The 23873-nt window shown below is 44.4% G+C and overlaps 1 protein-coding gene across 1 annotated transcript in view; it reads right to left on the bottom strand.

The window, feature by feature from the left end:
- Positions 1 to 22624, bottom strand: part of LOC117351531 (UDP-glucose 6-dehydrogenase-like) — a 70393-nt gene extending 47769 nt beyond the window's left edge. Inside the window, exons 1-6 of the mRNA XM_033926913.1 lie at positions 22418 to 22624; positions 20032 to 20133; positions 17517 to 17717; positions 8108 to 8305; positions 6990 to 7137; positions 3497 to 3591 (exon numbers count right to left, since the gene is read on the bottom strand). Of these exons, the coding sequence (XP_033782804.1) occupies positions 3497 to 3591; positions 6990 to 7137; positions 8108 to 8305; positions 17517 to 17717; positions 20032 to 20133; positions 22418 to 22573 (900 nt within the window). The 5' untranslated portion in view covers positions 22574 to 22624. The remainder of the gene's footprint in view (positions 1 to 3496; positions 3592 to 6989; positions 7138 to 8107; positions 8306 to 17516; positions 17718 to 20031; positions 20134 to 22417) is intronic.
- Positions 22625 to 23873: the final 1249 nt, after the last annotated feature.

Raw genomic sequence — 23873 nt, 5'->3', positions numbered from 1 at the left:
ATTTTTCTGTCAGTACTTGATAACATCATATTTATAGACACAGTAAGCTGCCAGCAAACAGTGGTGTACCGAGAGCATGGTAGGGTGGGAGGGGTGGTTTGCCCTGGGTGCAAGGAGCTCAGGGGTGCTGAACTGGTTGTGTGAGTCTGTGGTCTGCAAGCCCTACCCCCTCAGAAATCAACTTTCTGTTCCAGGGCGGTAGGGTTACCAGACGTCCAAGAAAACCCAGACATGTCCTCTTTTTAGAGGACTGTCTGGGTGCCTCGATGGGCTTTCCAAAACCCCAGTAGTTTATCTGGGTTTTAGAAAGCCCTGACCTCCTGGCCGCATCTGGAGGACCTCCGAGCATGTGCAGATGACAAGCAGCATCCGTGCATGCTTGAAGACCCTCCATATGCGGCCCAGAGGTCTGAAAACAGACGAGGCTTTGCAGGAGTGGGGCTAGAGGTGGCATGGGGCAGGGCCATGTGTCTGGGTTTCTCTGGACCAATGTTCCCTCTAAGCTGAGCGCATGAGCGATCGCTCACTATTTTCATTGGCGTCGCTCATAATTTTTCTCGTGTCGCTCACTAAAATACGCAGTGGGCGCGACTGGAATCGAGCGCGGGCGGAGGTGAGAGGAAGCGGCAGTGGCTCAGGCCAAGCGCTGGTGCGGCACTGTGAAAGGGGATGGAAGCGGCGCGAGTCCGGCGCTTGTCGTTCTCCTCGGGCGACGCCATGCCTGCGCGTCCTCCTCGGAGCCTTGTTTTTTTCATCCGCCGCTCCGCACCGCTGCCTGAAATGTGGCGTACCAAGGGGGATGGGGGGGTACTCCAACGGGGGGAAGCAGAGAGAGCTTGGGGCAGTCGCGGCGGTGGCTTTGGGGCCTGTTTCCCCCGATGGTGGCAGCAGTGGCTTTGTGGAGGGTAGGGAGGGAGAAAGAAAGAAAGAAAGAAAGAAAGGGGGCAGGCAGGGAGACAGAAGGGAAACAGAAAAAAAGAAAGGGGGCATCAAGAGAGAAAAAAGAAAGAAAGGGCAGGGAGAGAGGAAGAAAAAGTTAGGGGAGGGAATGAGGTCTGGAGGAGAGGAAGCATACAGGCTGAAAGAAGGGAAGAAAGATTGGATGCACAGTCAGAAGATGAAAGTGCAACCAGAGACTCATGAAATCACCAGACAAGGTAGGAAAAATGATTTTATTTTAAATTTAGTGATCAAAATTTGTCTGAATTTATATATGCTGTCTATATTTTGCGCTATGGCTCCCTTTTACTAAACCACAATAGTGTTTTTTAGCACAGGGAGCCTATGAGCGTCAAGAGCAGCACTGGGCATTTAGCGCAGTTCCCTGCGCTTAAAACCGCTATTGTGGTTTAATAAAAAGGGAGGGGGGTATATTTGTCTATTTTTGTATGGTTGTTACTGAGGTGACAATGCATAGAGTCATCTGCCTTGACCTCTTTGAAAAAAACCCAGAATAGGAATGATAATTAACATTTTCTCAGCGTGTAGTGTGCTTTCTGTTTTTTAATTTTATTGTTGGTAGATCATTTTGACTTGGTCATTTTAAAGTAGCTCGCAAGCCCAAAAAGTTTCTATTTATTTATTGCTTTAGGAGACATATGTCACTGTTTCTGTGGTGCTGCATTTTATGCAGAGTCCAGCTTCTTGCTGGTTCAATTTAACCTTTGTCTGTGTATTTCTATCTTATCCCCCCTTTTACAAAACTGTGGAGCGTTTTTTAGCGCCAGCCGTGATGGTAGCAGCTCTGATGCTCAGAATTTTATGAGCGTCAGAGCTGTTACCACCGTGGCTAAAATCCACACTACAGTTTTGTAAAAGGGGGAGGGGTTAGTTTGTGATGACATATTCCATACTAGGCGAAGGTGTTTTCTGTGTTCTGTGTTTGAAAAGACATGGTTTTCTGTTAGGATTGACGGTGTAGGATTGATCTGTGCTGGTCTGACTTGTTTAGTTTTACAATGGGTGTATTGATGTACTGCTCACTGCAATATGTAAGATGCTGCCTTTTCCTAGGTACTCATGTGTGACGTGTGGCTTGTTACTAAAAATCATGTTTTTCGTACAGATGGGGGGGGGGGGGTGCCAAAAAATGATGGGCCCCGGGTGTTACTTATGCTAGGTACGCCACTGTATGTAAAGATACCAGAAAGCTGGCGAAGCAAAAACTTTAAGTAAATTGTTATTTTTCTAAGTTTTGAGTATTTAACCCTCCCACAATCTCACGGGCACTCGTCCTCCGCGCCTGCTCATAAATTTGTGAAGCATGTAACTTGTCGTTCATGCATATTTTTTTTTTGCACACACCTCATCAATCCTTAGAGGGAACATTGCTCTGGACATAAATCTGGTAAACTCTATGGGGTGGGAAACTGGCAGAGCTGATGGTCGTGCGCAGGGGAGTGCTCTGGCCAGAGGAGGGGCTGCTCTGCCCTGGGTTCTCACTCCGCCAGATTCACTGCTGCCAGCAAATGTATCAATTTGTCTTCTGCATAGCAACTAAGGCTGTGAAGAAGGGGAAGAAGTTTTTTGAGGAGATATCAGTGGATGCTTCCTTGGATCAGGGAGGAAGTGATGTGGTGCCCAGTACTGCCTCTGCTATTTTTTTTCAAGGAGATCTGCTGTTTTTATGGACCCCTCTATGTTTCAATAAGGAATCTATGTTTTTCTTAACTGTTATTTTTCCTCCATTTTTGGAATAGTTTCAGTGCTATCATTATGTTAAGCATGAGATGCAAAAATCTAAGTTTTATTTTAAGGCTCTCTGTTCACGACTGATGGTCTGCGAAGGGGCACCGCAGCACACATATCACAAACACCTAATGGGGGAGGGGAGTTTCAGAGTTTGGGTCGGTTTTGGTGCCAAAATTGAAATTCAGTCAGCCAAAAAACATTGGCAATTAAAAAAGGATATTTTAATAAATTTTAAAATGTTTGGGGGCCATTAATAGATTATTATAGTAAATAGAGTAGTATAATAAATAATTTGTATTTAATCCCATTTATTATGTATATGTGGAGGGTGGGGGGTGGGGGGGTTTAAAAGTGTTGGATATTTATAAAGATATGTGTATGGGGTGGTGGGAGATAATTCTTGTGATATGAAATTTGTAATAATTTCAAGTGGAAATGTATATTATGAACTGAATTATTGTACACTTGTTTGAAAATTTATAATGAATAAAGAAATAAAAAAAAAAAAAAAGAAATTCAGTCAGCCTCTACAACAAACTCCCATGTGAGGTTCATAAAATCAACTCTAAAAGCAAGCTATGAGCCAAGGAAATTTGGACTGCTTTGGCTTGAAATCCTTACAGGAAGGTGTTAGGATTTCTTCTGAGTTGAAACCCAAAATAGAAAGGATGAGAAGGAGTGGATTGATTTAGTTATTCAACCAGATTATTTCCTATAATAATGGAGTTTACACAACGCTCCTACTCCCTTCCACATCAACCTGTCTCAGTCCATTAAATATTTTAAACACACAAAATTGATTGACCTGTTGCCAGTACTGGGCCACCTCAGGCAGGTTGAAAGCCTCACAGAGATAAATCATGTTAAGGACATCCTTCTGAAAACAGCTGCCACCGAAGCCTGGAAAGCACAAGAAAAGTTGGCCATCAAATTAAGAGCTTTACAGTGGAACCTTGGTTTAAGAGCATAATTCGTTCCAGAAGCATGCTCGTAAACAAAATTGCTCGTATATCAAAGCAAGTTTCCCCATAGGAAGTAAGGGAAACTGCTTTGATTGGTTCCACCTCCTCCCCCCTCCCCCACGAGGCTACCAGCGCTGCTCCATTCTCCCCCCCTCTTTAAGGAATCCGACGCTGTTCCAAACCACTCCCCGCGATCCATTTGCGCATGCTCAAAGCCTTCTGGTCTCGCTCTCTCCGAGATTGAGAGCGAGACCAGAAGGCTTTGAGCATGCGCAAATGCTCAAAGCCAGTCCAGCCCAGCCCAGACCAGAAGAAGGAGGATCTCCGACGCACCGCCCAGCCCAGGCCATGCCAGAAGAGGGAAGATCTTCGGGCACCGGCACTGGTGCCAAGTCGGGTAAAGGGTGTCATTGACTGCTCGGGGGGGGGAGGGGGGAGTAGGATCGCGGTGGAGGGGGGCAACGCGAGCAGGGGGGATGCCGGATCGCTGGGGGGGATGCCAGATCGCGGGGGGGGGGGGGCACTCGTACTGCAAGGCAAGCTCGGTTTACGAGGCACCAAGTTTGCGAATGTTTTGCTCGTCTTGCAAAACACTTGAAAACTGGTGCACTCGTAAACGAGGTACCACTGTATTTACTAGAATGCATTAATGTACATTAAAGCTCTGTTATCTCACTTTAATCCATATTAACATGCTAGCACACATTAGTAAATCTAGCCTTAAGTGCATAAAAATCAGGTAAACTGGGGTTTTCTGTTTCAGACAGCGATCCATTATAGACTTTGCAATTTGGGATAAAACAAACACAGAAAACCATACAAGAAGCCAGATCTGCTAAGGTAATAACAGAAATAACAAGGTAGCTCCATGGCCAATCATAATGCGTGTTAACAAAATATAAAAGGTAGAAAAGGCGAGCCGATTGATGTAGACCGTAGAGGTATTTGTCTGTTGGGGATTACGGTGGATCGCTGTTCCACAATCGGCCAAAAATCAGCCACTAGCGACCGTGTTTAGTGCATCCAGCCCTCAGTACCTTCTTTAGGATAATGACTTCCAAATCTACCTCTTTGCATTAGAAAATCCACCAAGAATCCAGTCCTGAACCTCAGCTTGCTTGTCCACTTCCTGGTTGTCCCATCACCACCATAAACTTACCATAGTCAAGCTACAGCTTCGTATTTTACTCCAAATTTTTAAAAAATCTCTGTGGATAACACTATCACCCTTCCAATTTCTCAGCCTGAAAACTTCTGTCTCTCCTATGTACAATACTAAATATTGCTAAAAATATGTCATTTTCTTCTCTGTATCACCAAAATCTGGTCACTGGTTTCAGGGATGGCATTAGGGAAGGGCAAAGAAGTTTTAAGTTTATTTTTAATTTGATATACCGCCTATCTGCAAGTCTAAGCCCTGGGACCTCTGTTACCCTGGGCCCTAAATCAGCCTGAAGTTGAAAGAGAGACAGCCTGCAAGTAAGCTTTGGAGCCCTTTCCATAGCATCTGCCCTGGGCTCCATCACTGGCCCCCGACTGCTTTCTAAACATAGTAGATGATGGCAGATAAAGACCCGAATGGTCCATCCAGTCTGCTCAACCTGATTCAATTAAAATTTTTAAATTTTTTTTTCTTAGCTATTTCTGGGCAAGAATCCAAAGCTTTACCCGATACTGTGCTTGGGTTCCTACTGCCGAAATCTCTGTTAAGACTTACTCCAACCCATCTACACCCTCCCAGCCATTGAAGCCCAACCTCCACCAAACGGCCATATACAGACACAGACTCTCAAATGATCCCCTGCATATCCTACTGTAACCTACTCCTCCTAGGGTTTCCACAGCCTAATCAAAATTCAGCAGCATGACTTCTCTCTCTCCAGTACTAGGGTTAGCAGATGTCCAGGAAAACCCAGACAAGTCCTCTTTATAGAGGACTTATGTTCTTATGTTGACTGTCCAGGCTCCTGTATGAACTTTCCAAAACCCGGCATTTGTCCAGGTTTTGGAAAGCCCCAATGAGCTCCGGCCGCATCTGGAGGGCCTCTAAGCATGTGCGGATGGTGTCACAAGCATCCGCCCATGCTCCAAGCCCTCCAGATGTGGCTGGAGCTCGTCCGGAAGAAGAGAGGAGGCTTTGTGGGGGTGGGGCTGGGACAGGACATGGCTGGAGGTGGAGCTGGGCACGGTTGGAGGTAGAATGAGGCAGGGTCATGTGTCCGTGGTTTCCCGGAGAAAAATATGGTAACCCTATCTAGTACCATTACGGCCATACAACCTTCTCAGATCACCATTCTCAGATTCCCCATTCTCTTGTCCTTGCAATTCAAACTTTGCCTACTCACCTACAAACACATTCATGCAGCAGTTCCTCGTTACATTTCATAAGAACATAAGAAGTGCCTCTGCTGGGTCAGACCAGAGGTCCATTGTGCCCAGCAGTCCGCTCGTGCAGCGGCCCTTCAGGTCTAGGACCTGCGTAGTAGTCTTCTGTATGTACCCCTCTATCCCTTCAATCATTTTTTTTCTACCTTATCTATATCATTCTAACTGTACCCTTCTTCATCCTATATCTTCCCTATCTATATCCTTCAATAATTTCTTCTTTCAATAATATATCCAATTTCTCTTTGAAACCCTGTCAAGTACTCTGTCCTATTACACCCTCTGGAAGTGCATTCCAGGTATCCACCACCCTCTGAGTGAAGTACTTCCTGACATTGGTTCTAAACCTGTCCCCTTTTAGTTTCTCCGAGTGCCCCCTTGTTATTGTAGTTCCCCGTAGGCTGAAGAATCTGTCCCTCTCCACATTCTCAATGCCCTTCATGATCTTATATGTCTCTATCATGTAAGATCTTGAAGGGAATTGAGAATGTGGAGAGGGACAGATTCTTCAGCCTCTTGTATTTTTCCCTGCATCTCCGCTTGTGAATTCCATTATTCAGGCAAGCCTCTCTCTCCGTTTCCTCTTCCTTCCCTGCCAACTCCTAATCTGTAATCTTGACCTAGCCCTCTGAGCTGGTGCATTATCATGCTCCTTCTCTGACCATAGCCAAATTCTGTCTTAAAATTTTTTTATGAGGCTCCCTTTTAATAAAAAATTTTAATCCTGTCTCTCCTTTATTATAACTTGATTTTAACCCCATTTTTTTTTATGATACATGTCCTGTTTCCTATTTGTCTTTTCTGTGTGTCTTGATTAGATTGTAAGCTCAGTAGAACAGGGACTGTCTTGTATGTATGTTTTATATGTTTGCATCGCACTGAATTTAATACCGTTATAGAAATGAGAAGTAGTAGTAGTTTATATCACCTTTTCCTTGACACTAAACTCACCGACACTGGCTTTGAGGAAATGACTGCCAATGCGCTGGTCGGTGCCAATAGCAGTAGCCACTTCCTCCACATCAGCTCCTGTCATCTCACAAAGGGCACTGATTGAGTTAATACTGCTGATTCGTTGTGCCAGGAAGGCATTGGATGCCTGTAAAGCAGGACGGACAGAATTAGACACAGAATTGTGAGTAAGAGAACTTGGTATTGGTAGGAAGTTTGTGCAAATGTGGGTTTTGGATGCTGAAGCTCAGGAGATTTGGGCATCATCCTTAAACAGCAGGTCCAACCCCCTTGTCTTGAGACAGTGATACCGAGGTACCCCTAATTCATGGCTTCTCAACCCAGCCTGGTTTTCAAGATATCCACAATAAATAGGCATGAGATAAATTTAGGATTGCATACAATGGAGGCAGTACAAATATCTCATGCCTATTCATTGTGGATGTTCTGAAAACTTGACTGGGTGTGTCCCGAGAAGTGGGTTGAAAACCGCTGCCCTAATGTAATGAAAGATTCAATTGGCAGTATATTGGGCATTTGCCTTTTGTAAAACCAAATGACACTCAACCTCTGTTTGCAGAACAGGAGAACTAATTGAAATCGGACATAGTGGATATTATTTAATAAGCAGTTAATTTTTTTTAAATAACACCACAATATGGGAAACCAGTGGCATAGCCATACCTGCTATTTTGGGTAGGCCCAGAGGTAACTTGGGCCCAGAGGTAACTTGGGTGGTCCCTTCCTCCTTCCCCCCTCTCTCTCTCTATATATATATATAAAATACACTTTAAAAAAAAACAAAACTTTCCTTCTACTCACCCCATCCCCCATCTAACATCTCTTCCTCCCTGATGCCTCTCTCTTTCTGGACCCTTAATACACCTGTTTCTTCACTGGCAGGTCTCACGCAGGCAGCAAATATGAATCGTTGCTGCAGAGGTACATTGGGGTTCAGAAAGAAGGGGAGTTGTTGATCTGCAGGCAGAGGAGGGGAGTAAGGCCTGTGCCCCACCCACAGCTAATCTGGTCCCGTGGGAGAGGCTGCGATACAATGAAGCAAACTGAGGGACACCATTCATTTCACTGTGAAATTATTTCGGTACTGAAGCCCACACCAGTTTTGAGAGCTCCGATGACCAGGTGTTAGTGGTAATTATCTTGCTCTTGGGGACCCAGTGCTCATAGATATTGCTGAGTGCTTCAATTGCCATCTGGCCTTCAGGTGTTGCATCTCCTCCAATGAGAATTCTGTTTGGGTGCTTGAGATCCCTCATAGCTGTTCCTTCTGCCAGAAACTCTGGATTAGATAGAACCTGATTGGGAAGAAGAGTAAAATTAAGATTGCTTTTTATATTTAAATTATTAAATGAATAACTACAATCATGTATAACATATAAGTATAAATTCAAAATGAAACAATTCATAAATTAATGGTATAAACTTTGTTTCAAATACAATTATCATAAAAGGAAGATTATTCAACTGTTATCCTTTCCCCAACTCCAACCCCCTACCCATTTCTCTTCTCAAGTCTGCATATAAAATAAATAAATTTAGGATCTACTTATTAAAACACGACTTTATACAGTAGGTGTCAATATATTTAATAAAGGTTGTCAAATCATAACTTAAGAACATAAGAATTGCTGCTGCTGGGTCAGACCAGTGGTCCATTGAGCCCAGTAGTCCGCTCCCGCGGCAGCCCCTAGGTCAAAGACCAGCGCCCTAACTGAGACCAGCTCTACCTGCGTATGTTCTGGTTCAGCAGGAACTTGCCTAACTTTGTCTTGAATCCCTGGAGGGTGTTTTCCCCTATAACAGCCTCCGGAAGAGTGTTCCAGTTTTCCACCACTCTCTGGGTGAAGAAGAGCTTCCTTACGTTTGTACAGAATCTATCCCCTTTTAACTTTACAGAGTGCCCTCTTGTTCTCCCTATCTTGGAGAGGGTGAACATCCTGTCTCTATCTACTAAGTCTATTCCCTTCAGTATCTTGAATGATTCTATCATGTCCCCTCTCAGTCTCCTCTTTTCAAGGGAGAAGAGGCCCAGTTTCTCTAATCTCTCGCTGTACGGCAACTCCTCCAGCCCCTTAACCATTTTAGTACCGTGTCCTTCTTCATGTACGGTGACCAGTGCTGGACACAGTATTCCAGGTGAGGGCGTACCATGGCCCGGTACAGCGGCATGATAACCTTCTCCAATCTGTTCGTGATCCCTTTCTTAATCATTCATAGCATTAGAAACATAGAAACTGATGGCAGAAAAGGGCACGGCCCATCTAGTCTGCCCACACTAATGACCCACCCCTACCTTCCTCTATGAAGAGAACCCACGTGCCAATCACATTTTGTCTTAAAATCTGGCACGCTGCTGGCCTCAATTACCTGTAGCGGAAGATTGTTCCAGCAATCAACCACCCTTTCGGTGAAGAAATATTTTCTGGTATCTCCATGAAATTTCCCACCCCTGAGTTTCAATGGATGCCCTCTTGTTGCCGTGGGACCCTTGAGAAAGAAGATATCTTCCTCCATTTCGATATGGCCCGTGACATATTTGAATGTCTCTATCATGTCTCCCCTTTTCGCCGCCGCCAAGTCTCTTTCCTGGGGGGGGTCTCTCCAAGTACCACCCCGGACATCCTGTATTCGTGTATAAGATTTTTGTTACCTTCATGTATCACCTTACACTTATCCACATTGAACCTCATTTGCCATGTTGCGGCCCATTTCTCAAGTGTCTTTATGTCACTTTGCAGATCTTCGCTACTCTGAATAACTTTGTATCGTCTGCAAATTTAATCACCTCATTTGTCGTGCCAATTTCCAGATAATTTATAAATATGTTGAAGAGCACGGGCCCAAGCACTGAACCCTGTGGCACTCCACTGGTGACGCTTTTCCAGTCCGAGTATTGTCCATTTACTCCCACTCTCTGTTTCCTATCCGCCAGCCAGTTTTTAATCCATGTATTTTACTCTCGATTCCATGGTTCGCAATTTTTTGAAGTAGTCGTTCATGCGGAACCTTGTTGAACGCCTTTTGAAAATCCAGATATACAATGTCGACCGGGTCACCTTTGTCTATCTGCCTGTTTACTCCCTCGAAGAAGTGCAGCAAGTTCTTCAAGCATGATCTTCCTTTGCCGAAGCCGTGATGGCTGGTCCTCATCACACTGTGTTTGTCAAGGTGCTCAATGATGCGATCCTTTATCAGCGCCTCTACCATCTTTTCCGGTACTGAGGTCAGACTCACGAGTCTGTAGTTTCCTGGATCACCCCTCAAACTTTTCTTGAAGATCGGCGTAACATTCGCTACCTTCCAGTCTTCCGGAATCCTTCCCAATTTGATCGACAGATTGGCTATTAGTTTAAACAGTTCAGCTATAGCCCCTTTCAGTTCCTTGATTATGCTCAGATGGATGTCATCCGGTCCCGGGGATTTATCATTTTTAAGTCTATCAATCTGCCTGTATACTTCTTCTAGACTGATCGTCAACCCTGTCAGTTTCCCATCTTCATTTCCCGCGTATAGCCTGTCGGCTTCCGGTATGTTGTGTATATCCTCTTCTTTAAATACAGACGCAAAAAATGTGTTCAGTTTGTCGGCGTTGACTTTGTCCTCCTTTAGCACTCCCTTTATTCCATGGTCATCCAACGGGCCCTCTGCTTCCTTCACGGGTTGTTTCCCCTTAATATATCGAAAGAACGGCTTGAAGTTTTTTGCCTCCTTGGCTATTTTTTTCTCGTAGTATCTATTGGCCCCTCTTACTGCCTTATGGCACCTGCTTTGATGCTGCTTGTGCTTTTTCCAGTTTTCATCTGTTTTCGACCTTTTCCATCCCTTAAATGAAGTGTTCTTTTCTCTGATCGCTTCCTTCACTGCTACAGTGAGTCACGCCGGTTCCTTGTTCTTTTTCCTCTTGGATCCCTTGTCGATACGCAGTATATATAGATTTTGTGCCTCGGTGACTGTGTCCTTAAAAAGGGACCATGCTTGTTCTAGCGTCTTTACAGTGCTTATCCTTTTCTTAATCTTCTTCCCCACCATGAGTCTCATCCCTTTGTAGTTCCCTTTTCAGAAGTTCAGCGCCGTGCCCTTCGTTCTGGATCGATGTCTCTCCCCTGTGTCCAGATGTTGAAGGGAAATGAGGAACAGAGTAGGGAGAAGATGCTGCAGGAAAATGGGGAAGAGAGAGTGGGTTGAAGACACTGAAGGGAAATGGGGAAGAGAGAGTTGGGAGAAGACTCTGGCAGGGAAGAAGACAGAGATGCCAGACTATGGGAGAAGCGGAGGGAAGAAGATAGGTGCCAGACCAATTTGGAAGGAGGGAGAAAGGGAGAGGCACAGTAACAGAGCAAATGGAAGATGCAGAGAGAAGACAGACAGTGGATGGAAGGAAGAGAGTAACAAGATGAGGAAAGCAGAAACCAGAGAAGACAAAAGGTAGAACAAAAATTTTCTATTTATTTATTGCTTTAGGAGACATGTGTCACTGTTTCTGTGGTGTTGCACTGTATGCAGAGTCCAGCTTCTTGCTTTGTCTATGTATTTTTATTTTATTCCCCCTTTTACAAAACTGTGGAACATTTTTTAGCACCAGCCGTGGTGGTAGCAGCTCTGATGCTCAGAATTCTATAAGTGTCAGAGCTGTTACCACTATGGCTAAAATCCACACTACAGTTTTGTAAAAGGGGGAGGGGTTAGTTTGTGATGACATATTCCATACTAGGCGAAGGTGTTTTCTGTGTTCTGTGTGTTCGAAAGACATGGTTTTCTGTTAGGATTGACGGTGTAGGATTGATCTGTACTAGTCTGGCTTGTTTAGTTTTACAATGGGTGTATTGATGTTGTACTGCTCACTGCAGTATGTAAGATGCTGCCTTTTCCTAGGTACTCATGTGTGACATGTGGCTTGTTACTAAAAATCATGTTTTTCGTACAGATGGGGGTGCCAAAAAAATGATGGGCCCCAGGTGTCACATATGCTAGGTACGCCACTGATTTGTAGTATTCTATCAGATGTATTCATAAGTGGCAGCCCCCCTCCCCCAGGTGCATAGTGAAAAAAGGAGGCACCTGGCATCACTGTGCTATGTGCCTCCCCCCCTTCAAATCTTCACCAGCAGTGAGCAGTATCTCCTACCTATTGCTCACACTACTAATACTTATCACTTATAAATCGCTGAAAGGCATACGCAGTGCTAGACAGTACCTTCTCAGAAGAGCTTAGAATCTAACTTTGACAGACAAACATGACATATAGCAATGTTTCTCTGGCCACAGTTCTCTCTCTGACATCACTTCCTGGTCCCCTGACCTGGAAATGACAGCAGCAGGAGTGCTGAGGCCATCACAAGCAGCAGGTAAGAGATGCTGCTCGCTGTAGGTGAAGATTTGAAGAGATGAGTGGGCAGAGAGGAGGAGAGGTGCCAGTGCCCCTGCCCCTGCCAATAAGGCACCTAGGGTGATACTCTCCCTGAAACTACACCATTGGTCACACCATTGTCCTTGCCATGGTTCTGCCTACACGTATGCCCCCTTGCTGTTACACACTATGGGACAGATTCCATAAACAGTGCCAATAAAATTTGGCACTCAAAAGCTTAGGGATGAACACTTTATATAATAGTGCCGGGCTCCAAATTCAGTGCTCATCTTTGGGAGTGAGGACCTATTTAGCTGAAACCTGGTATAAATCCTGGAACACAGGTTGAAAAGGTGACGGCAAAAGCTAGAAGGATGCTAGGTTGCATAGGGAAGAGGTATGGCCAGTAGGAAAAAGGAGGTATTGATGCCCCTGTATAAGACTCTGGTGAGACCTCATTTAGAATATTGTGTACAATGCTGGAGGCCACACCTTCAAAAAGATATGAAAAAGGATGGAGTTGGTCCAGAAGAAGGCTACTAAAATGGTGATAAGGCGTATGAGGACAGACTTAAAGATCTAAATCTGTATACTTTGGAGGAAAGGTGGGAGAGGGGAGATATGATAGAGACGTTTAAATACCTACGTAATGTAAATGCGCATGAGTAGAGTCTTTCATTTGAAAGGAAACTCTGCAATGAGAGGGCATAGGATGAAGTTAAGAGGTGATAGGCTCCGGAGTAATTTGAGGAAAACAGGCTCCTCTCTACAGCTGGAATTCTCTAGCAAAGTTCTGGGCATCACCATAGATTCATCATTATCCTTCAACGACCACCTCAACTCCCTGATAAAAAAATGCTTTTGCAGCCTTCACATGCTGAGGAAAGTGAGATCCTGCTTCCACCAAAAACACTTTGCCGTCCTCGTACAATCCATTATCCTCTCCAGATTGGATTATTGCAATTCCATTTACCTAAGCTTAACAAAGAAAAGCCTCCACAGACTCCAACTAATCCAGAACACCGCGGCCAAACTTATCTTCTCAAAAAGTAAATTTGACCATGTCACACCGCTCCTATCCAAACTCCACTGGCTTCCCGTTATTTCCAGGGTCTACTTTAAATGTGCCTGCCTAACCTTCAAGATCCTCCACGGTATCCTTCCTCCTTTTATCCCTCTATCCTGGAATTCCTCAAATCCAACCTCCACTAGATCCACTCAAAAATTAAAACTATCCTACCCCTCCTTAAAAGGCATCTCCCTTGTTGGTAAACTTGGCTCTTCCCTCCCTTTCAGAATCACTCAGCTCTGGAACAGTCTCCCTTCCCCTCTCCGCAATTTGAGCCCCCTTCTACCATTCCGTAAGCATCTGAAGACCTGGCTCTTCTCCAGAACGTAACCCCGTCCCGCTCCTGGCACTCTCACACCAACCTCTCTTCTCTCATACTTATATAATTCCACTGGAGTTCCGTTCCTTCCCTAACCATGTAAACCGTGTCGAGCTCCATCTGCGGAGATGATGCGGTATATAAACCCAAGATTTAGATTAGATTAGATTAGATTAAATACTTTTTTATAGAAAGGGTGGTAGATGCATGGAAGAGGTGGTGGAGACAGAGACTGTCTGAATTCAAGAGGGCCTGGGATAGGCACGTGGGATCTCTCGGAGAGAGAAAGAGATAACAGTTACTGTGGATGGGCAGCTCTATGACCTCACAATGCAGGTGTAAAGAGCCTTAGCCTATAGGAAGAGGAGATGCAAATGTTAACAGCTTTAGCCAATAGGGAGAAAAAGAGATAATGGTTACTGTGGAAGGGCAGACTAGATGGGCCATTTGGCCTTTATCTGCCATCATGTTTCTATGGTTCCCCTGCTATTCTCTAACACTGTGTGCTTCTTTTGTGAATGCCCCTGACCTAGTCAAGCCCCTGGTGAATTGCACATGATCCAATGTAGGCATCCATTGTTACAGAATAATGTGAAATCAGATCGGCGTCCAAATTAAAATTACCGTATTTTCACGCATATAACGCGCGCGTTATATGCGTTTTTACCTACCGCGCATACCCCTCGCGCGGTATACAAAAATTTTTTTACATAGTTCCCACCCCGCCCGACGCCCGATTCAGCCCCCTCAGCAGGACCGCTCGCACCCCCACCCCGAACGACCGCTCGCACGCGCTCCCACCCGCACCCGCATCCACGATCAGAGCAAGAGGGAGCCCAAGCCCTCTTGCCCGGCCGACTCCCCAACTCCCCGACAATATCGGGCCAGGAGGGAGCCCAAACCCTCCTGGCCACGGCGACCCCCTACCCCCACTCCGCACTACATTACGGGCAGGAGGGATCCCAGGCCCTCCTGCCCTCGACGCAAACCCCCCTCCCTCCAACGACCGCCCCCCCCAAGAACCTCCGACCGCCCCCCCAGCCAACCCGTGACCCCCCTGGCCGACCCCCACGACACCCCCACCCCCCTTCCCCGTACCTTTGGTAGTTGGCCGGACAGACGGGAGCCAAACCCGCCCGTCCGGCAGGCAGCCAACGACGGAATGAGGCCGGATTGGCCCATCCGTCCCAAAGCTCTGCCTACTGGTGGGGCCTAAGGCGCGTGGGCCAATCAGAATAGGCCCTGGAGCCTTAGGTCCCACCTGGGGGCGCGGCCTGAGGCACATAGGTACGGGGAAGGCGGGTGGGGGTCGGCCAGGGGGGGTCGCGGGTCGGCTGGGGGGGCGGTCGGAGGTTCTTGGGGGGGGCGGTCGTTGGAGGGAGGGGGGTTTGCGTCGAGGGCAGTCGGAGAGTCGGGACAGCGCACGGAGAGGCGGGGCAGTGCACGGAAAGTCAGGGAGGGTGAACGGAGAGTCGGGGCAGTGCACGGAAAGTCAGGGAGGGTGAACGGAGAGTCGGGACAGCGCACGGAGAGTCGGGGAGGGCGAAAGGAGAGTCGGGGTGGCCAGAGGAGAGTCGGGGCGGGCGAAAGGACAGTCGGGCAGCATGCGCGGTATACCCGTGAGCGCGGTATACAAAAGTTTTTGTACATAAAATCGTGGTTTCTGCGCGCTATACCTGTGTGCGCGTTTTACACGGGTGCGCGTTATCTGCGTGAAAATACGGTAGTGCCAATTAAAACTCTAAAATTAAAACATTGGGGCCCATTAACTAATTATTTTGGGCACTGATATGGGATCCATGCTCAAATTTGGATGATCTTTACAGAATCCAGGGATAATGGGCCTCTTTACAAAATTGCATGCAGAGCACTTACCATGGAAGTAGCACTTTTCTGTGCACTTAACAAAAAAAAAGTATAAAAGTTGTCATTCTAGGACAAACCAAAGGTTCACCAAGCCCAGTATCCTGTTTCCTACAGTGGTCAACCCAGTCAAAAGTACCTGGCAAGATCCTAAGGGGTAAAACAGATTTGATGCTGCTTATCCTATGAATAAGCAGTAGATTTCCCCAAGTCCATCTTAATAATGGCTTATGGACTTTTATTTTAGGAAATTATCCAAACCTTTTTTTTAAACCCCGCTAAGCTGATTTCATTACATTCTCTGGCAATGAATTCCAGAGTTTAATTACACACCGAGTGAAGATATATTTTCTCTGGTTTGTTTTAAATCTATTACTTAGTAGCTTCATTGCATGCCTCTTAGTTCTAGTATTTTTGGAAAGAGTAAACAAGCGATTCACATGTACTGTTCTACTCCACTCAGTATGTTATAGACCTCTATCACATCTCCCCCGAATTGTCTCTTCTCCAGGCTGAAGAGCCCTAGCCACTTTAGCCGTTCCTCATAAGGAAGTCAACCTATTCCTTTTATCATTTTTGTCCCCCCTTCTCTGTACCTTTTCTAATTCTGCTATATCTTTTTTGAGATACAGTGACCAGAACTGCACACAGTATTCAAGGTGCAGTTGCACCATGGAGCAATACAAGGGCATTATAACATTCTCATTTTTGTTTTCCATTCCTTCCCTGATAATTTCTAATGTTCTACTGTATTTGCTTTCTTAGCCACCAGAACCCGAGCTGGGAGTTTCAATGTATCCTCAGTGATGACACCTAGATCCTTTTCCTGGGCACCTATCAAATTTGTAAATGTTGATTCCGACAGGGGTATTTTCTTTGATCCATATCTATGCATGCATGAACTCATATCCCAGAAAATAAAGCACCATTAATTTTGCTTGGAACTGGTTTTGTTTTTTGCAAAATTCACGTAGAGGGAACTGTTAGCCTCTACTGGGGTCTTCTGTCCTCTCCCTCTTCAGACTCATTCTTACTTGGATTCTCTTATGGGGTTCCTTTCTCTTTCTCTTTATTTTTTCCTCTTTTTCTTCCCTTTTTGACCTAGTTTTCCTCCCTATTTTGTCTATTTTTTGTCTATTTTGTGTATTTCGTATATATATTTCACAGGTCGGGAGTAGGGGTGGGTGGAGGGGTTGGGGGGAGGTTTGGATCCGGTTTTCTACGGTGTATTCTAATGTATGATATAGTATTGGGGTGCTACGATATGTCCTGGGGGGGGGTTCAGAGGGTTTTACATGGAAAATTGTATTGAGCACCTCTTGTTCCTGAGACATCTGATCTTGGTTGTGTTTATGACCTTTTCTCTGTATGCCCGGTAGGGCGTTTTTTTTCTGGATTGATGGATGTCCCTTTACTCTGTTATGTTAGGTGTGTACTGGTCTGCTCAATAAAGAAATATTATATATATTTAAAAAAAAAAGATACAGGCCAGGATTGGATGGCATTACCTGGAAGTGAGCAGGAAAGAACGTGAGGTAAAGAGTTGATCACTTCGTTATTTCAGCATTTAAGGGAGGAGTAGGTTCTCTGGGGAAGCCGTCCTGGCGAAACGCATCAGAGCCCGCAAGTATAAACATAAATAACTGCTCACTATGTTAAAAAGTATAAGCATTGGCACAGTGACTGGAGAATATAGAACAAGTGAAAAAATATAACCACCAATATAAACTGCTTGACAGTTTATAACCAGTTGCCTTTGGGTGCTGTGATTGACCAAGGGTGCCGCATTTAGGGGCGTGTCCCGGGTTGTGGTTACTCTACCATACGATTCGGAGCACTTTGGGTTACGTGGTATATAAGCTTGGAAGTGATTGTTGGGTGACCTTAGCACATATTTTTGAGCATTACCTGGAAGCTGGCACTAGATTTAGTGTTGGCATCAAAGATCCTACGTATGCTATCTGCTGCTTGGACTGGAACAGTGCTCTTTTCCACCACAATTTTGAATCCTACTGCCACCTCAGCAATCTGGCGGGCACACGCTTCTATGTATTTCAGGTCAGCTGCCCGCCCTTTGCCAATACCAAACATTTTGGTGGGAGTGTTCACCTGGCAGACAAGAAGAAGTTAGAATGCTAACTGAAAACTGTACATTAAACAATCAGAAACTGGAAAAAGTAGATTATGATATGCTTACAAATTATGTAGAGGTGAGATTTATAGTGATTTAGATGAATGGAAATCTCAAATGACCTAGGACTGATTGACATGCAAATGATTAATTCACCAAAAGCTAATGGATGAATAAATTTATATTGACCTAAGCTGAAGACTCCCGTTTTTTTCCTAGTATAATCAAATATTCTGGAGGTTTAATGCCAATTCAGGCCTCACTTCAGTCCTTATCTTATCATTGGTACCATACCAGGATTACCAGATTTTGTTCCGATAAAACCCTGACACGTGGCCCCGCTCTGCCCTCCAAACCTCTTCTCTTGTGCCACCAGCGGTTGCGCACACTTCTGAACGGCTGGACGTACACGTGGTTATTCATTCCCATGAGCCTCCAAATAACAGTCAGAACAAACCCCCCCCCCCCCCCCCAGAACTTGACCACAAACAGTACTGTGGAGAGTGCTCAAAATCATTTACAATTCAAAATAATCATCTTCAGCTTTAAACAGGACAAAATAATCACTTAGAAACTCAAACAGTTTGTGGAAAAAAAAAAAAAAAAACTGGAACAGCTGGGTAAAGCAGGGTTTTACCCAGGTCTCTTCCGGGACAGGCTTAACATTCAAAACAAACAAAAACAAAAGCTTCACTACCTAACTCCTTCTTAGGCTTTGTGCACAGCACTAATCCTTAATGGCTTTATCAGATAAGGATTCAGGTTAGAGCAAACGGAGATAGCAGTAATCACACTGCTGAAACATTTCCCCTCAGCCCCTACTGCAGGGATATAAGTGCTTCTATCCCATCCCCCACTCTAGGTAAGAGCCACAGCAAGTCTTCACAGTACCCAAACAGTAGCCAGTTTACTTTTAAAGTTGTAAGAAAAGCATTTACAGTTTCTGTAGTTTCCAACCTTTTTCCTGGGTCAGCAGCCCATTCCCATTTCCTGGGATTACTTGCCCATTTGGGAGTAATTTCCATGGGTTGGAGCTGTTCTAATGAGGATTCCCCATTACTCCCAGCAGCATCCAACATTTCTATGTCTGTCTTCTTCTGAAGGCTGGAACTTTCCTCCAAGTCTTCCCTCTGGCAAGCCTGCTGCTTGGGTTTCGGTTCCTCTCTCCTGTTTCTCTCTACTCTCTTCTCTGTGTAGAGGGGCATACCCTGATAAGGCTTGTTTTTCCTCACAGGTGCTTCCTCTGTGTATTTAGTATGGTCATTAATCTCTAGGGACCCTAGTGTTGCTCTCTTTTCCTTCCCCTGGGAAACTGCAACCCAAGGCCTGGTTTAACAGCTAACCTCTCTCCTGTCAATTTGAGAGTTTTTACTTTTACCCCCATCCCTGTCATTCTCATGGGTTTGGGATGCCCTGGCACCTTCTGGGCAAGGAATGTAGCATATACACACTTAATAGCTACATCACATGCCCCCCTAGTCCTGGTGTTTTTGGAAAGAGTGAACAAGCAATTCACATCTACCTTTTCCACTTCACTCAGTATTTTATAGACCTCTATCATATCACTTCAAACCATCTCTTCTCCAAGCTGAAGAGCCCTAGACGCTTTAGCTTCTCATAGGGAAGTCGTCCCAAACCTTTTATCATTTTTGTTGCCCTTCTCTGCACCTTTTTTTTATTTTTTATTTATGTGTATAAAAGTTTTTAAAAGGAATACAATCAAATATACAAAGCGAACAACCAAGCAAATAACAAAGAGCTAGAAAAACAAATCTAAATGCCCCAACAGAATCCCCACCTCAAAACAATACATAGAAAAACAAAATTATATAGAGTGCTTCCTCCATTGTTCATAGGGTTTCCAGATCTTAGAATAATTCCCAAGAGTATTATGTGCCTTTTCTAAGTCCGCTATATCTGTTTTTGAGATACACTTACAAGGAAACTGTAACAAGAATGTGCCTCTAAGGGCCAAGACTTGTTACCTTAATGCTATAAGCTTTTTCCTATGCTCTCAAGTGACTTTTGTTAAAATGAGGATATGACCAAATTTTTTTCTGAACGTGCTTTGTTGGTACAAGTTTAAGGCCTGTAAATATATGAAAATGCAGTAAATTTAAAAAAGTCTGTGCACGTCTCTACCTAATTATTGTACTTCTACAACACTATATTTTTATTATCTTATTTCTAATCTTAATGTATATTTTCTGTAAACCGCTTAGAACCTAACGGATGTAGCGGTATATAAGAAATAAATTACATTACATTACTATATATGAAGTACCAACTTACTGAAATAAAGATGATGTCGGCCTCTTGGACAGCTCTAGCAATATCTGTAGAAAAGAAGAGGTTCACCCCCCGACAGGCCTTCACAACTTCTTGCAGTCCTGGCTAAAAGCATGGAAAACAGACAATCATTTGACTGAAAAGATATGGGCAAAATAAATGACAAGTGTCTTTAGTGTCTTTGCTGTACGATCACACTGCTACTAATCAAAGATTACATATTAGGAGGTCCTTGCCAGCAGAGAGATGTTAATGTGGATGTACGGCTACATTTATTTTACAAAAAAATGAATATATTGCACTACTAAATAAATCATTCATCAAGCTATTCAAGTAGAATTTGGTAAGTACCAGTAGAATAGGTTAAAGGGTGGTATCATACTACTTGGGATCTGGGTTGGTCGTTGCTGGCAATTCTTATGTTCTTTTGTGAGCCAAGTATGGGGATAATCAAGCCATTGTGACATCACTGATGAGGTTGGCTCTTAGGCATTGATGGAATGAGACATTATGACATCACAATATTAGCTCTAGAATGCTGCTACTCTTAGGGGATCTTGTCAGGTACTTGGGACCTGGGTTGGCTACTGTTGGAAACAGGATACTGAGCTTGATAGACCTTTGGTCTGTTCCAAAGATTAAAGGGTTGAAGGTAGATAACTTCCTTGATGGTACTGGCATTTTTTTTTCAATTGAATGGTCCCAAAAGATGAAAGTACTTGAACTGGACATGAAACTAATGAACTCCATGAAATTAATAGCACATTTAAGATGAAGCTTGGAAAATATTTATTTTCAGCCAGTGTCCTACTAAACTATAGAATCTGATGTCAAAGAATGTGGCCAATATTACTAATTTTTGTTGTTTAAAAGGATTTTGATAAATTTCTAGAGGGCAGACCAATAACCGTTATTTAAACCAGGGCTTCTCAAACCCACAGCCAGTTGGATTTTCAGCATAGGTCCCAAAAAAACAAGCAACTGATCTGCAAAATCTGTCTGAACAAAAACACAGCAGATTGCAGTGATGAAAATATTATTTATATTTTCGTCACTGTGATCTGCTGTGTTTTTGTTCAGACTAGGGGCTCCTTTTACTAAGCTGCATTAGGGCTTTAACGCACGGAATAGTGCGTGCTAGACGCTAATGCCAGCATTGAGCTGGCATTAGTTCTAGCCACGTAGCGCGGGGTTAGTGTGCACTAATCTGCTGCGTGCGCTAAAAACGCTAGTGCACCTTAGTAAAAGGAGTCCTAGATTTTCAGAAAATCAAGTGCATGTAATTTATCTCATGCATATTCATTGTGGATATCCCGAAAAACTAACTAGCTGTGGGGTCTTCCAAGACAGATTTAGGAAGTTAGCCTAAGCGGTCTCTACCTTCTGCCGCACGGAATGGGCTTTCATTTTTGGGGATCTGATGGGTACTTCTAGGTGATCCAGGCTGTCACAGAAAAGCTCAATAGACCATTACCCTAACCCAGGAATAGGCAATTCTTGTCTTCGAGAGCCGAAGCCAGGTCAGGTTTTCAGGATATCCACAATGAATTTGCAGATGGATTTGCAATGCATGCACTGCCTCCTTGAGATGCAAATCTATCTCATGCATATTTATTGGCCACCGCGGGAGCGGACCGCTGAGCAGGATGGACCTAGGGTCTGCCTCAGCGGAGGCAACTTCTTATGTTCTTATGTTCTTATATCCTGAAAACCTGACCTGGCGCCAGCTCTCCTGACCTGGCCCCTGCCCTAACCCAAACTGATGTCATGTCTTGTTCTTATAGCACTGTCCAGTAAGTAAAATAGATCATCTCAGATGTAAAATGCGATATAAAGGAATCTGCTGTTTTCATAAGATTAAAAAAATCTGTAGCTCTTTGGGTTAATTGGGGAAGCTGCAAGGGATGTGCTAACCTCCATCTAAGGCCATCCACCCTGCAAGAGACTACATTTGTTCAGTGGCATGGTAACGGTAGGAGGCACCTGGGGTGGTGGCACCCCCTGCACCCCTATGCCCTCCTCTCCATGCCCCCACTCCACACTTGTGCTCTCCCTTCCCCCCCTGTATCTCTAAATCTTTGCCAGTGCGAGTGGCTTCGACAGCATGTTCCTCGTGCCAGCGTTGGATTCCCCTCTGATGTCACTTCCTGGCCCTGTGACCCGGAAGTGATTCTGAGGGGAACCAGGCTGGCGTGAGCAATAGGCAGAAGTTAATCACGCTAGCGAAGATAATACAGAGGTATGGGGTGGGGGGGGGGAGAGATGGCACAAGCATGGTGGGGCGGAGAGGTGCCAGAGCTCCCTCCGACTTGGCGTCCAGGGCAGTCCACACACCCCTGCATGTGTGGCCTCTGCAGTACCACATGGCAGATTTAGGTTTCAGGATTACCTCAAAAATAGGTAGCTGGTCTGAATTCCAGGCCAGGATTCGCTTCTGATTGATGTCCACAACAGTTACTGTGATTTCAGGGCACATCTGAGCAATGACAGAGCATGTTGGACCCCCGACGTAACCGGCACCAATGCAGCAGATACGTTGTACCATTCTTACTGAGAAGAGGAAGTCAGTTCCAAGCAGCTAATATAATTGAATCTGTGTTACTCCTTAATCTGCAAGAAAAAGAAGCAAAAGTTCTATTAAACACTTCTGCTAAGAGAAAGCACTGCCTTCACCCCTCGCAATCCTATTCACACTGAAGAAAAGCTTGGTGGGAGAAAACTGGAAGCTGTAGTAAAGGAGAAAAAGCAAATGACCAGACCTTTTTCATAACAGCGACAGTGCCAAGTGACTATTCTGTATACAGTAATGTGTGGATAAAGAGAAAATCCTCTAGTACAAACAAATAAGTTACAATTTTATCTTTATTTACCACCTTATTTGCATTGCAAGTCAAAGTGGTCTACAATCCCAAAAATAGTAAAAGTAATAAAAAGGAAAGGAACTCAAAATAATAGGAAAGCAGCCAATCATAAAGAGGATACTATCAGACTTTCATTCTAGATTCTAGGTTCCAGATTCTGGGACAGGATCTCTGAGCCATCATTATTTGTGGCAGGGCCATCCATTAAGGAGAAAATAAAAGCAACATAGCACTAACAAAAGACAAAAGGGTTATCGCATAACTTGAAATATCCTTAGTGTGCAAGAGCAGTTTTGGGAGAGAAAAATGAATCGAGAGTTGCTCTAAACTGGTTAAAAGAAGTTTCTGCGTGAAGGGAGAGCGATAAGGCATTCTAGAGCAAAGGTGTAGGAAGAAGGCAGCACTGCACCTGGTGGACTTTCAACAGGCTGGAGAAGGTCCAGGGAGAACCAGCCTGCGGTTATTGAGAGAACGGAGGAAATGAGTGGGCATATATGGGATTGTCTTGTAAAGGAAGCCAAGTAATTAGGACTACCAATGTGTAAGGCTTGAATTCTGAAATTAATGGGCAGCCAAACAATTGAAAGAACAGAAGAGTGAGATGGTCCTATTGTTAAGCTTGACACAATACACAAGCAGCCATATTTTGTAGTTTGAAGTCTTTTCAGCTTGGCTGTAGTGAAACCTGAATAAATCGCATTATAGTAGACGTATTGTGGAGCAATAATTAAAAGCAAGGAATAATGTATGCAGTGAACCCTTATCTAGTTGATTGTGGACTGATCTTAATTGTTGTAGAGTTATAAAGCTAAAGTATAGTACTGAGGAAATTTGCTGAAAAAAAGCTTGGAATCCAAAGTCACTCCGAGGTATCGAAAGGATTCAACAAGGGCTAAAGATAAATTGAAGAGAGTAAGCTTACAAACTTGAAGAGGAAATTGACTGTTGAGTCAACAGGTCATGGCTTTACTTGGATTTAACACA

This window comes from Geotrypetes seraphini, chromosome 18 (assembly GCF_902459505.1).
Source record: "Geotrypetes seraphini chromosome 18, aGeoSer1.1, whole genome shotgun sequence".
Lineage (NCBI taxonomy): Eukaryota > Metazoa > Chordata > Amphibia > Gymnophiona > Dermophiidae > Geotrypetes > Geotrypetes seraphini.
This window is presented reverse-complemented; position numbering and strand designations above follow the sequence as displayed.